This window comes from Dryobates pubescens, chromosome 8 (genome assembly GCF_014839835.1).
Source record: "Dryobates pubescens isolate bDryPub1 chromosome 8, bDryPub1.pri, whole genome shotgun sequence".
NCBI lineage: Eukaryota > Metazoa > Chordata > Aves > Piciformes > Picidae > Dryobates > Dryobates pubescens.
In genome coordinates, this window is record NC_071619.1 from 38,968,621 (window position 1) to 38,982,348 (window position 13,728).

The 13,728-nt window shown below is 50.9% G+C and overlaps 1 protein-coding gene across 1 annotated transcript; it reads right to left on the reverse strand.

Annotated features, from left to right (window-relative positions):
- Window positions 1–317: 317 nt before the first annotated feature.
- On the reverse strand, window positions 318–3,206 carry NHLH2 (nescient helix-loop-helix 2). The gene is made up of 2 exons (XM_009898761.2): window positions 3,107–3,206; window positions 318–959 (listed from the first exon to the last, which is right to left on the reverse strand). Exon 2 carries the CDS (start codon window positions 937–939, stop codon window positions 499–501), a length of 441 nt encoding a protein of 146 aa, XP_009897063.2. The 5' UTR covers window positions 940–959; window positions 3,107–3,206; the 3' UTR covers window positions 318–498.
- Window positions 3,207–13,728: the final 10,522 nt, after the last annotated feature.

Here is a 13,728-nt window from a genome sequence, read left to right on the forward strand (position 1 = left end):
GAAAGTGTAAACACCCGACTCTAGAAACCGATTGGCACAAAGTATCCAAAGTAAAATTGCCACCACTCTGAAAAATAAATAAATCTTGGAAAAAAATAAATTGTCGACTCCTTCTACCATAAATAAAAAATAGTTATTTGTAACTGCACCCATGGGTCACACGTTTAAGGTCACAAGTAGATGGGGGTTTGTTTGTTGGTGGTGGTGGGGTTGGGGGTTTTTTTTGATGTCGTTGGTTTGGTTTTGGATATATAACAAGGGGCACTTGACAGCCTGAAGAAAACAATCCGGTTTTACATTTTCTCTTGCAAAAAAACCGAAAACCGGGCACCCCGCCGGCCACAGCGTGCGGGGGAGATGGGCAGGCTGCGGGGACAACTCCTTCCGCCCCCGGGGCAGGCACTACCCGCCGCTACCCGTTCGCCCGGACCCGGGGCAGCGGCGGCGGGGCTGAGAGAGGGGGGAGGTGTCTGGATCTCCGGGGGTCCGTCGGGGCGCTTACACGTCCAGGACGTGGTTGAGATAGGAGATGTAGCAGATGGCGAGGCGCAGGATCTCGATCTTGGAGAGCTTCTTGTCGGGGGGCAGGGTGGGCAGCAGCTTGCGCAGCTCGGCGAAGGCCAGGTTGAAGGCCTCCACACGGATCCGCTCTCGCGTGGCGTGGGCCGAGCGGTACTTGGCCGTGGCTCGTCGCCTCCGTCGCTTCTCCTCCCGGCTCAGCGGCGGAGGGTGCAGACCGGGCCGGCCCCCGCCCCTGCCCTCCCCGCCGCTGCCTCGGCCCTCCCCGCCGCCACCACCGCCGCCACCGCCCTCGGCGGGCTCCGGGTCCGAGATGCAGCAGCTGAGCGACTGCGCGTCCGCGCCGCCCAGAGACTCCGGGTCGGAGGGAGCCGAAGAGGGGTGGTCGGAGTCGGCAGCTTGGTCCGGGCTAAGCATCATCTTGGAGGGGGCGGAGGAGCCTTCCCGGGAAGAGAACCAGAGAGAGTGGGGTCAGCACCCCGGCACCGGCATCGGGAGGGGTAAAGGGGCGAGGCAAGGGGGGAGGCAGGGACAGGGACATGTCGCACCCCGCGCCCTGGCCCCGTCGCCGGTGGCTACCGCAGACCCTCTCCACCCGGCCGGGTGACGGGAGAGAGGCGGGCGGGGGGCGGGCGGGTCGGTGCCCCTTCAGGAAGCAGTAACGAGAGTGGTACCGGGGATAGATGATGCCCCGCCGTGTACCATCCCGTTTCTGGCTTTTGACGGCAGCCTCTCCACGCAATATACTTCCTCCCATTATTCCCCGTGCTTGCTGGGTGTAGGAACAGGCCCGGAAAGCAATAAAAGAATATCTATTTTTTTGCCCAAGCAAGCTAATATCCAGCGCCTCGATATTACGTTGATTTTTATTGTTTCTCCCCCCAAGCCCCCAATTTTAATATCGTGTTTCCTCCCCTGCCAACCTCTGCTCAAACCATTTCTCTCTTGGTGATGCTCTCTGGGATCCGGGCTACAGAAGAGATGCTTTGAAACATTCAGCTCAAGGTTCCCCAGACATAACAAGGCCAGAGGGGAAATTTATTCCCCCAATCAAAGCGACAGGATCTGGTGTATCTGCTGGGCTCTTGGAGCTACTTATTTTGGTCTGGTTTGGGGTTTTTTGCTGGTTTGGTGTTTTTTTGTTGGGGGGTGGGTTGGGTGTGTGGGGTTTTTTTGGGGGGGGTTGTTTGGGTTTCCCCCCCTCCCCCCTGCAGCTAATCGTGCGGATAGCGGCTTGCCGACCGTCAAACAGGGGTGTTTGAGAGCGTTTCCGTTTATTCAAGTGCGGGATCCGAAAAAGAAACAAACAAAACAAAATCCCCAAAGAGGGCCCAAACTTTTCCGTTCCTTTAAAATTTTCCCTCCTCTCCTTATGCTGCGCGAAAAGGGGGAGGCGGGTAGCGGAGAGGGAGTGTGAGGGGAAGGCTAAATAAATAAATAATTGCGGACGTGCCTTTCAAAAGAAAATTGAATCGTATCTTCTTGCGGCCTCACAGAGCACCATCTGTCATGTAGACAGCAATACAAATCCGAGCGCGTCCGTGGACATGCCGGCATGTAATAAAACAATACATCAGGCAACTAGTGAATAACCTTGGACACAAATGTGTGTGTCTGTGCACGGCTGGGGTGTCGAGCGAACCTGAAGGAGGAGGGAACGTCGCCTGCCTCCCTTCCCCCCCCGAATTCAGATTGCCAAAGATTTCTAAGGAAAGTTTCGGGACAAACTGCCCCTCGGATTTCAGAGAAATACACTGGGAAAAATAAAGCGGTAATAATAATAATAACGATGACTATAATGATGAGACATTGAACGAGGAGCTAGAGGAAAACTCCCCAGGCAGGGCTAGAGCCTCCCCCCGGGGCTAAGCGGCGGGGCTCCGCCGGGGCCGAGGCTCAGGGCATCCCCGGGGCTCGCCTGGAGGAAGGCCTGGGGAGGGGGAGAGGAGAGCGCTGGTTTCTCTGGGCTTGCCAGGGCGATGGGAAAAGCTTCCTTTCCTCTTCAGAGGATCATTAAGGTTGGAAAAGACCTCTAAGATCATCAAGACCGACCAATCTTTTTAATATGGAGCGTTAATCAGGCCCAGCAGGCAGGGGTAGGAAATAAACTCAACCAGGGTGCAGGTCGGCTACCGGCGACCTCTTGGGAAGAAAAAAAAGAATCGTATAAATAGGAAAGGTTTAAAATCACCTTTCAGCCGGGATCCAGGAGAGGGGGTTTATGCGAGAGCACACTAACAGAGAGGATTTTGTACGAAAACAGGCATTTTCAGAGGTGGCTCCCGGGGAAAGTTGCTTAAAGGTTTCTCTGCAGCGTGTGTTGGATTTTTTCCCCCCTTTCGTTTGGTTTTTATCCATGGATTTTCCATTTTTCCCCTTTGCTTTGCGTTTCGGTGAGCTAAACCGGAAAGAGGCACTTTCCCCCGCCTTGGGTTTTTGTTTTATTTTTTTTTTCTTTCTCTTTTGAAAATATTTTTCTATTTTTTAGTTTGGGTTGGGTATTGTTTCTTGTTCCCCCTACCCCAGCAAACCCATGCCCTCATGCCCGTGCTACCCGGCAAAGGGATATATTGTTAAAGCTGCTTACCTCGGCAGAGTCGTTTGGGAAGCCTCTCTCTCCAGGTCCCCTCGCCCCCCTCGGCGGTTCTCCTTTACAGTTCAAATGACCCTCTGGGAGCGGAGCATGGAAAAATTTAAAGAACAAATATATATATATAGATATATAGATATATTTTAAAAACCTGATAAAAATCAAATCGAATGAATTAGGAGCGGAAAAGTGTCCTGCTTGGGTGGGGAAAGGCAGATCTCATCCCTCGCCGCGGCCTCCAGCGCTCCGGAGATGGGAGATGTTATCGTCGTGTTTGTTTGCAGAGTATAAATAACAACTTAAGTTACTTACGATGCATCAGGGGAGGGGAAAAAAAAAGGGGGGGGGGGGGAAAGGAAAAAAAAAAAAAAGGAGGGTTTCCCCCCCACCCCATCAAAGTCTGTTAATTCGGGGCAGCGGGCTGCACAAGCCCCGGCAGCTGCTGCCAGCCGGTTTCAGAGGGGAGGTTAAAAAAATTGCGCCGGGAAGTGTCGTTTCCCCTTCTTTTCTTCCTCCGATCGCGATAGATAACAAAAGGGATGCAGGCGATAGCACCAGCCCGGATGATTCCCTCTCCCCTTCCCCTCGGTTTCTCCTTCGTCGCCCCGCAGCCCGCTGTCCCCGGGCCGGGCCGGGCGAAGAAAGCGGAGCCCCGGGCGAGGAGCCCGGCGCGGTGCTGCCGGCTTTGTTCGGCCGCGGCCAGGCGCGTAGGCAAGCCGCGGCCCCCGGTGACAATGCGTCGCTCCTTCCTTTCTTCTCTAGTATTCTTGGGGGTGTTTGTTTGTTGTTGGGTTGTTGGTTTGGGTTTGTTTGTTGTTGTTTTGTTTCTTGTTTGGTTTTTTTTTGCCTTGGGCTGGTGGGGGGGAGGTTTGTAACGTGCGGTTTTGTTAATTCACCGGTCCGGAGGAGAGTAGTTGGAAGGGGGAGGCGCCGTCGGAAAATCAAATGTTTGGGTTTAGTTTTCCTTCTGATCCTTCAAGAGCTGGTGAGGTGGGGCAAAAAGAGAATGAATAAAGCCCCCGTCCGTCCACGAGCTTCTGAACTCCTCCTGCATCTCTCGAGGGAGGAGAAAGGAAGAAATGCGAAGGCTGAAAAGGGAAGAAAAAAATAAAAGAGCAAAACAAAATAAACGAAAAATCTCAGAGCGGCTGCAAGGGAGAACGTCGGTGCAGGAAAAGGTATGCTCGCAGGCACAAAAAGAAAGTGCAGTTCCTCTTCCCACCCCTCCCGGAGTGGCGAAGAAGCCAAGGAGGGGTGCGGAAGGTGGCAGGAGCGAGACAGACAGCAGCGATGCGTGTGGATCCTCTCCGGGTACCAAAGGGTTCAGCTCAGAGATGGTCGGAAGAGATAAAGGCTCGGAGAAAAGGGGACGGCATTTTTTTTTTCCTCCCTTTTAAATTGATATTTAATGGGAAAGCCTATTGGACAGAAACCTGGACACGAGTCACTTAATTGGACTTGACATCTGTCACAGTGTGGGAGTTTTCACAGCCCAAATATTTTCAGCAGATCAGATTCTCGCTGAATCTGTGCCACAAATTATAACAGTCGAGAGCAGCCCATGATATAAACCCTAGCCTCTGGATATACAGTCTCTAGCCACACTCCTTCCACCGCTGCCACCCCTCCCCCCCCCCCCAAACACCCTTCCCCCTCTAAAAAAAAATAAAAAATTAAAATTGGATAGCCACTGATCTAGAAAAACACCCCTGGCATTTCCCATGCAAGCTAATAAATAAGCTTTAAACATCAATTTGCATCACATACACCAAGCCTGAAGAGAATCGTCAGACTGTTTTTCTAGTGCATTTATTTTTGCCATCCCCCTGCCGTGTCTCCCACTGCTGGAGACTCCCCACCCCCCACCCGTGATGGACCCTACCTGAGCCAGAGGGGGGCGAGAGGGGGCCCCCAGTCCCTCTGCCCCCTGCCCCTCCCGCCCACTCCAGCGCACAGACAATGAGGAGAGGGAGCCGGCCACGGGAGCCAGTCTGTGCTCTTCTCTGCTCATGAGAGGGTGGATGGAACCAGGCCCCTTTGCGCCAGAGCCAGGGGATGCCTGTGACCGAGGTGACTGTTCTCACTGCCACCTTGCCTCACCTGGAGCCTGAGTCCAGAGGAGGGCAACAAAGCTGGTGAAGGGCCTAGAGAACAGGTCTCATGAGGAGTGGCTGAGGGAACTGGGGCTTTTTAGTCTGGAGTCTGCTCTCTACAACTCTGCAGAAGGATGTAGTGAGGTGGGGGTCGGTCTCTTCTGCCTAGTATAAGGTCATAGAATAAGAGGAAATGGCCTGAAATTATGCTAGGGGGGAGTTCAGATTGGATATTAGGAAAATATTCTTTGCTGGAAGAGTGGTCAGGCATTGGAACAGGCTGCCCTGGGAGGTGGTGCAGTCACTGCCCCTGGAAGTGTCCCAAGAAATGTGTGGACATGGCACTTCGGGACACAGTTTAATGGCCATGGTGGTCTTAGGTTGATGGTTTGACTCAATGATCTCAGAGGCCTTTTCCAACTGAAACAATTCTGTGATGATTCTGTGATTTTATGAGTCTCTGACTCTATCTCCCTCCCTGCAGAGCCCATCAAATAGGCACCACAGTCACTTTTCTTGGTGTAAGCATCTTTGTCCTTGGGGACTTTTCTGTGCCAGGAATCTATGCTGGCAGGCTCCCTCCGGAGCCCCCCCAAAAACAGGGGGTGAGAGGGGTGAATGTGGTAGTGGTCTCCTGCTCAGAGCAAAGCTGGTTCTGCTGCTTGCCAGCAGCTCTGTGGGTGCATGGTATAGCCAGAGCTGCTTCTCTCATTCATGTCCCATCAGTAGGATGGGGGGTGGGGGGGAAGGTGGAAAGCATTTGCAGGGATCCCTGGTGGCTCACCCAGTAACATGTACACAACAGGCTGAGAGATCTCTGAATGGGAAGAGGTTCAGCTCTTGATGTGATTTACAGGACCTCAATAAGGATGAGTAACATGCCTGAATGATTTGGGGGCTTGTAATATTTTTGAAAGCAATAGGCACTGCTAAACAGTGCAACCTCCCTGCATGTCACCTGGCCCACTACCAACAGAAACACCTGCAAGAGGATCCTCAGGGACATGCCTTCCAGGGAAATGTGGGAATTTCTCTCCATTCCACTGCCCACATCAGGTCTCCAAGGCAGCAGGGTGCTGTCACTTGTGTAGGGGCTCTGACTCCACATACTGGCACTGAATTCATGGATATCCAGCGCTGGGGCTTGACTAAGTGATCCTTGGCTATCATGGGACATGCCTGTCAGAGACCCACTATGGAAGGCAGAGTGTAGAAATGCATCCCAGCCTCTAGCTAGGAGGGTCTGAAACATGTGTCCTCAGACCACCTCTCTGCCAGTTCCAACAAAGGGCTTCCTAGATCTGCAGGTTGATGGGGGAGGGAAGGCATTGCTGTGGGGTGCCTGGTCTGCATGGAAACAGGGATTACAATGGTGCTGGGGTGAGCGTTTGAGTTCCTAGGCACAGTCACAGGAACCCCTTTGCTACTGTGAAGTGACTAAAATCTCAGCTACCTTGCCAGGTCGATTCAGAGGCGAATTAATGAGGCCGTGGCACGTCCTTATTCAGCTCAGTTCTCTAGCAGCCTTCACAAGTGCTCTTTGGAGGCCAGGATCTGAGTGGTTCAAGGTCACTGTGTTTCACATTGTGAGACCCAAGGTCCCGTTCCATCAAATGACCACTGTCCCACACTTCAAAGAGCAAGCTGTGAAGGAGCTCTTCTCCAGCTCTTACTTGACAGCAGCTCAGCACTCAGGGCTTTGGCTTGCTGTAGTCCTCAAGGTGCAAGTCTGAGGCCCTAGCCCACAGAAGCTGCAGGTAACAGAACAAGGAGCTGGCTAAGGCTGCCACAGATAACAGCCAGGAAGCTGCTAATTCATGCAAGCCACCCTGCTCTCTGCTGCAGATGCTGTCATCATATGGCTTGCTTTTTCTTCTTAATTTCCAGGAAGAGACCAAGGAGTTGCTTCTCAATGCCCTTTGGTTATAACTGGACATTTCTGACACCTCACTGCTTACTGCTGCTGTGATCTGATTACCCCTCTGCTCTGCTCCCAGACATGTTAAATATAGAGGTTCCCACTGTGCTCTGGGCATGCCAGGCCTGCATCATCTACCCACACAGCCCTGCTGGGGTACTGTGAATCTTCTCACATCAGCTGCGAGAGCCAGGGTGTAGCCTCTGTACCTTCAGCCCTAAGAAGCCAGTCAGAAATGATGGAGCTGACAGCCTGGATCTTCTCTGAGCAGACAGAGCCCCAAAGACTAGAATCAAGGCCAAATTCTCCCAGTGGAGAGTTCTCCTGCCTCCCACTGCTCACACTTGGAGGAAAAGGCTGGTTTCCAGAGCTCAGTGTTCCTGGGGCTAACTGGCCCAGACATGGAAGTCACCAGAAAGCATCAGAACCTATGGGGTAAAGGTGCAGTTGATGGAAAGAAACAGTTTCATTTTGGCAATGGAGAGATGATTAAAGCTCTTCCTCAAGCTCTCTGTGTCTTTTTTTCTTAGAATATAGCCTGGTGCAAGTGATGACCTGCATGCTGGGAATTAGTGTGGTCCCAAACAAAGCTGCAGAGATGCAAAGTCTCCTTATGACCTGTATCTCCTCACATAGACGTGGCCAGTGCAAGTCTATGGTTGACCTCTGCACTAAGCAAACACCTCACTGGCACCAAGACAAGCTGAAATGCCCAAATGGTATCAAAGGTGACCACAATATCATTAATTGCTTTGGTTTCAATAGAATAGAACAGAATAGAATAGAATAGAATTAACCAACTTGGAAAAGACCTCTGAGATCATTGAGTCCAACCCCTCACCCAACACCATCTAATCAACTAAACCATGGCACCAAGCACCCCATCCAGTCTCTTCTTAAACACCTCCAGTGATGGTGACTCCACCACCTCCCTGGGCAGCACATTCCAATGGCCAATCTCTTTCTGGGAAGAACTTCCTCCTAACATTCAGCCTAAACCTCCCCTGGTGCAGCTTCAGACTGTGTCCTCTTGTTCTGGTGCTGGTTGCCTGGGAGAAGACACCAACCCCCACCTGGCTACAACCTCCCTTCAGGTAGTTGTAGAGAGCAATAAGGTCTCCCCTGAGTCTCCTCTTCTCCAGGCTAAGCAACCCCAGCTCCCTCAGCCTCTCCTCACAGGGCTGTGCTCAAGGCCTCTCCCCAGCCTCGTTGCCCTTCTCTGGACACATTCAAGAGTCTCAATGTCCTTCTTAAATTGAGGTGCCCAGAACTGGACACAGGACTCAAGGTGTGGCCTAACCATTGCTGAGTACAGAGGCAGAATGACCATGCTCCTGCTGGCCACACTGTTCCTGATTCAGGCCAGGATGCCATTGGCCTTTTTGGCCACCTGGGCACACTGCAGGCTTATGTTCAGCCTACTCTCAACCAGTACCCCCAGGTCCCTCTCTGCCTGTCTGCTCTCCAGCCACTCTGACCCCAACCTATAGCACTGCATGAGGTTGTTGTGGCCAATGTGTATAACCCTGCACTTAGATGTGTTAAATCCCATGCCTTTGGACTCTCCCCATAATGAGGGTGAATAAAAGCATCCCACTGCTATGAAACTTACAGAAAAGCATTGCAGGCCACCAAACAATATCAAGAGGTAGGTGGTGCTGAATGTGTGCCAGTCACAACTCAGGGTTTTTCAGAGGCCATTGGGATCAGACTTTGGAAGGAATTCAGAAGAGGAACTCAGGGTTTTTCAGGAGTCAGTGGCACCAGTGGCTTTGGAAAACAATCCAGAAGAGGATCTGATCTTTGTTCGGAAAGAATTCAGAAGGGGATCATCTTCAAGGTGCAGTCAGAAGAGACAGGACTGCCACATGACAGCACCACCACGTGATAGCTTTTATGGACATGGGGCACTTTCTTGTGTGACCACCTCAGATTTATGTCACATGATTACTTGAAGGTAATGTCACTTGTGAGAATAGCCTGGGTTGGCATGTACTCACTAAATGTCTGCAAGGGTGCAGCACTAACACCCTGAAGTTGCCACTTGTCCCGGGTGCATCGTTAACACCCTGGAGCAGCCATTTGTCCTGAGGAGATGTCCTTCTGGCCTGGCAAAGCAGAAGAATGAAAGAATCCTGCTGGGCTTTCCAGTGTTGGGCCAGGGATTAGGAAAATCACTTTTTGCTTGCAGCCTGAGCAAAGCATAGAATCATATAATTGGAAGGGGCCTCAATGATCGTCAAGTTCCAACACCCCTGCCATGGGCAGGGACACCTCACACTGGATCAGGTTGCTCAGAGTCACATCCAGCCTGCCCTCATAATCCTCCAGGGATGAGGTTTCCCCCCCTGCCGCCTTGGGCAACCTGTTCCAGTGTCTTACCACCCTTATGGGGAAGAATTTCTTCCTAACATCCAATCTGAATCTACCCATTTCTGTTTTTCCTCCATTCCCCCCAGTCCTATCACTCCCTGACACCCTAAAAAGTCCCTCCCCAGCTACAACATGGCAGTGAAGGGTCATGAACACACTCATAATGGCACCTGGCTCTTTACAGCTCAAGCTTGATCATAGCTTGTCATCGCTCCTCTAGTCCATTGGGCAAGTACTGGAACCAAAACAGAGACCAAGAGTCATGAGCTGAAGGCTGCAACTAGCTAAAAACAATCAGAACTTTGTCCAAATGCCACAGATTTCAACCATAAGCTAGCTTGGAGGCTACTGGTTTAAACATAGGAGACAGCCTCATTCCCATTTTCAAAGGAGCAGCTGAGGGGGCTTGCCTGTCCTGCACCCTTCAGATCCTGGAATGCCACAAGAAGGTCTCCTCAGAGCCTTCTTTTTCTCCAGACTGCACAGCCCCAACTCCCTCAGTCTGGCCTCATAGGAGAGGAGCTCCAGCCCTCTGCTCATCCTCGTGGCCCTTCTCTGGACACGCTCCAGCACCTCCAGATCCATCCTGTACTGGGGGCTCCAGAACTGGACGCAGTGCTCCAGGTGTGGTCTCACCAGAGCGGAGCAGAGCGGGGAGAGAATGACCTCCATGGGGAGGCGTCACGCACGGGAACCCGCAGCGCTGCTGTTATGGCGCTGCTTGTCAGGGCAGAGCCGCGCTCCCGTTCCCCACACACCCTCATGCTGGGGGAAGGACAGCTCTCCAGGATGCTTGAGAACATCCATTCTCTTTTACAGCACACGCCATTGGCGCTGCTGGCATATGCTGCCCATTGAAATAAATGGAGCTTGTCACTCTTGGACGTGTTCCTTGGAAATAAACGGTCAAACAAATTAGAACGCTGAGCCATGAAAATCCTTGTCCTTTTGAAAAATCTGTGCTGGATACAGCTCAGTGCCCCTGCTCATGGTCTGCTTGGACCTCTGGGTGATATTTGTTGCTGTTGTTTTGTTGCTGTTTTCCACTGCTCGTGTTTGCTTTCTCTGGGCTGTTTTAACAACGGCTTTGAGGCTGCCGGTGCGAACGGCCCGCAACTGGGGACAGCTGAAAAAGTAGTCTCCCTTCTGGGCTATGAACACAGGTACCAGGGATGCCAGGTCTGGGTGGGAGGCCACCCTGGCTGAGGTTTGCCAGCATTTGCAGGACAGGCAAGCCCCCTCAGCTGCTCCTTTGAAAATGGGAATGAGGCTGTCTCTTATGTTTAAACCAGTAGCCTCCAAGCTAGCTTATAGTTGAAATCTGTGGCATTTGGACAAAGTTCTGATTGGTCTCTTCTCCCAGGCAACCAGCACCAGAACAAGGGGACACAGTCTCAAGCTGTGCCAGGGGAGGTTTAGACTTGAAGTGAGGAAGAAGTTCTTCACTGAGCGAGTCATTCGTCATTGGAATGTGCTGCCCGGGGAGGTGGTGGAGTCGCTGTCCCTGGAGGTGTTCAAGGGGAGATTGGACGTGGCACTTGGTGCCATGGTCTAGTCGTGAGGTCTGTTGGAACAGGTTGGACTTGATGATCCTTGGGGTCTCTTCCAACCTTAGTTATACTGTGATACTGTTTTTAACTAGTTGCAGCCTTCAGCTCACGGCTCTTGGTCTCTGTTTTGGTTCCAGTACTTGCCCAGTGGACTAGAGGAGGGATGACAAACTATGATCAAGCTTGAGCTGTAAAGAGCCAGGTGCCATTATGAGTGTGTTCATGACCCTTCACTGCCATGTTGTCTTGACATCTCCAAAGATCATCCTTGCAGTGTTAGTTAACATTCACAGCTCCCTAGAGACTAAGGTGTCTGGGGGAATGGAGGATGATGCAGAGCTTTTAAAGGCAGAAGGGACCACTGGGAGCCCCTCTCTGCACGCTGAAGGGGACAGGACATCCATGTTTGCTCCCTGTATCAGTGAGCATGTGTTTTTCAGAAATAAAACCCATGCTTGGTCTAAACATTGGTCATGGTGGAAGGTTAACTATGGTCCTTGGTAAGTCACTCCACCAGCCTTTTCTCCCCCTGTTGACAATACTGATACGGAAATTGAGAACGCACAGCAGCCAGCAGCCAGCTGTGGGATGTTGGTTTATCTTGCCCCTGCAGATTAAGAATTAGAATGGAATGGAATGGAATGGAATGGAATGGAATGGAATGGAATGGAATGGAATAGAATAGAATAGAATAGAATAGAATAGAATAGAATAGAATAGAATAGAATAGACCAGGTTGGAAGAGACCTTCAAGATCAATGCATCCAACCTATTATCCAACACCACCTAGTCAACTAAACCATGCAATCAAGCACCCTATCCAGTCTCCTCCTAAACACCTCCAGTAATGGTGACTCCACCACCTCCCTGGGCAGCACATTCCAATGGGCAATCACTCTCTCTGTGTAGAATTTCTTCCTAAGCTCCAGCCTAAACCTCCCCTGGTGCAGCCTGAGACTGTGTCCTCTTGTTCTGTTTCATTCTCTGTTATCATATCATCAGGTTTAGGCAGGGGTTTTATAAACAGGTGTAGGCATGTGTGCTGTAAAGCCTGCATGTGCCTGTTCTTGTCTTGAACTTTCTGGTCATGCAGCAGCTAGCTACAGCTATTGCTGCTGCTCTGGTCAGATGTCTGGAAATTTTGGACAAATGGGAAAATTCCACCTGGGCAAACATTTCAGGCAGAAAGAGAAGACATGCCTGAGTAAATGCAGACATCTGTCAGTCCTTCCTAGGTCAGTATTCATTAGGAGTGGCCATATCAATTCTGCAGCCTTCTTTCTGTTAAACTGAACAGGTTTGAAAGCCTTGTCATCATCCACAGGAGGCTAAGCCTTGCTTTACTTTTAAGGTGGTTCTGGTCTGGAATATTTCCCATTCTCGCTGTCCATAATCCCAGCCCAGAAATGAGATGCTTAGAATGCCAAGCTCACCAAGCTCTGAATACAAACCAAGAAACACATATCATGCTTTTCAGCGTGTCTGTAAGATCCTAATGCAGCTTGGATGCTCCTGGGGCAGGTGTATTCGAAATCATATCACACTAAAAATCAGGGAAAACCCATACAAGAACCCAGGAATGGCCATTCTGGTTTAGACCAAAGGTATCTTGTTTTCAGCAGTGCCAAAAGAAGGTGCCTAGGAAACCCATGAGTATAACATACATCTACAGTGACATTGTCCCCCTAGATATTCTCCTGGCATCCAGTTAATTGCAGTTTAATGCCCTGCATCCAGTACGTTAAAAGTTTGCACTGCAAATCCTGTGAATTCATTTGTCAAGCTGCTTCTTGAATTCAGGTAAGCTTTCAATATCCCTAACTTCCTATGGCAGGGAGTTCTCTGCAAGCCAGCCCATTTAGGGCCAATGCATAAAGAAATTCTTGTCAAGCATGTTTGCAAATAAATTAGCCAAGTTTGCTGTGTGACTGTGGCTTCTGCTGCTGTTGAGTACATAAAGAGTAGTGCTGAGTACGTGGGCAGCAGTGCCTTATGTTTTCAATGAATGCATTTGGCTGAAAGCATAAATAGTGGGTGAATTACAGCCAGTTAGGGAAAAGAGGAGGAATCTCCTGCTGTCTGAGAAGGGGGAAGGTAGCAAGCCCAAAGCCTTGCTCCTTGAAAGCAGCTTATCATCTTAAACTGACCTGGGCTAGGGTCTGCAAATATGATCAGTCATGCATATGAACACTTATTAATCAGATAGCTTGGAGCCATGGAAAGTGGCTGTGGGGAGCAGGCAAAAGCAGTTAACAGAGCAACCCAGAAACAGAGACTTGAACAGTAACCTTTGCAATGTGCTAACAAGTTGCACACACAAATGACTAGGGAGTGGTTTGTGAAGCAAGCAGGACAAACAGGAGGGAAATGGTGATTTTGATGCATGCCTGGTGTACTAAATTGGGTTCAAGGTGTACTAAATCGGGTGCAAGGGCTTATGCAGCTCCCAAATGCACACTTCTGGGATGCAGCAGTTAGTCAGCTGAGCAGGAGGCAGTCACAGTCTGCTCTGCCACTGAGGACGTTACCTGCGCACACGTGTGCAACTGCTGGCTGCCAGGGTGAGGAAAGAAAGAGTGGATGTCAAGTCTAGCTGGCAGCCAATGCATCTGTCTTCTGTCTTTCACTCCCCCACAGTCGAGGTGGAACCTGGCTATTTTTAATGCTGATGTCTGTGTGTGTGTA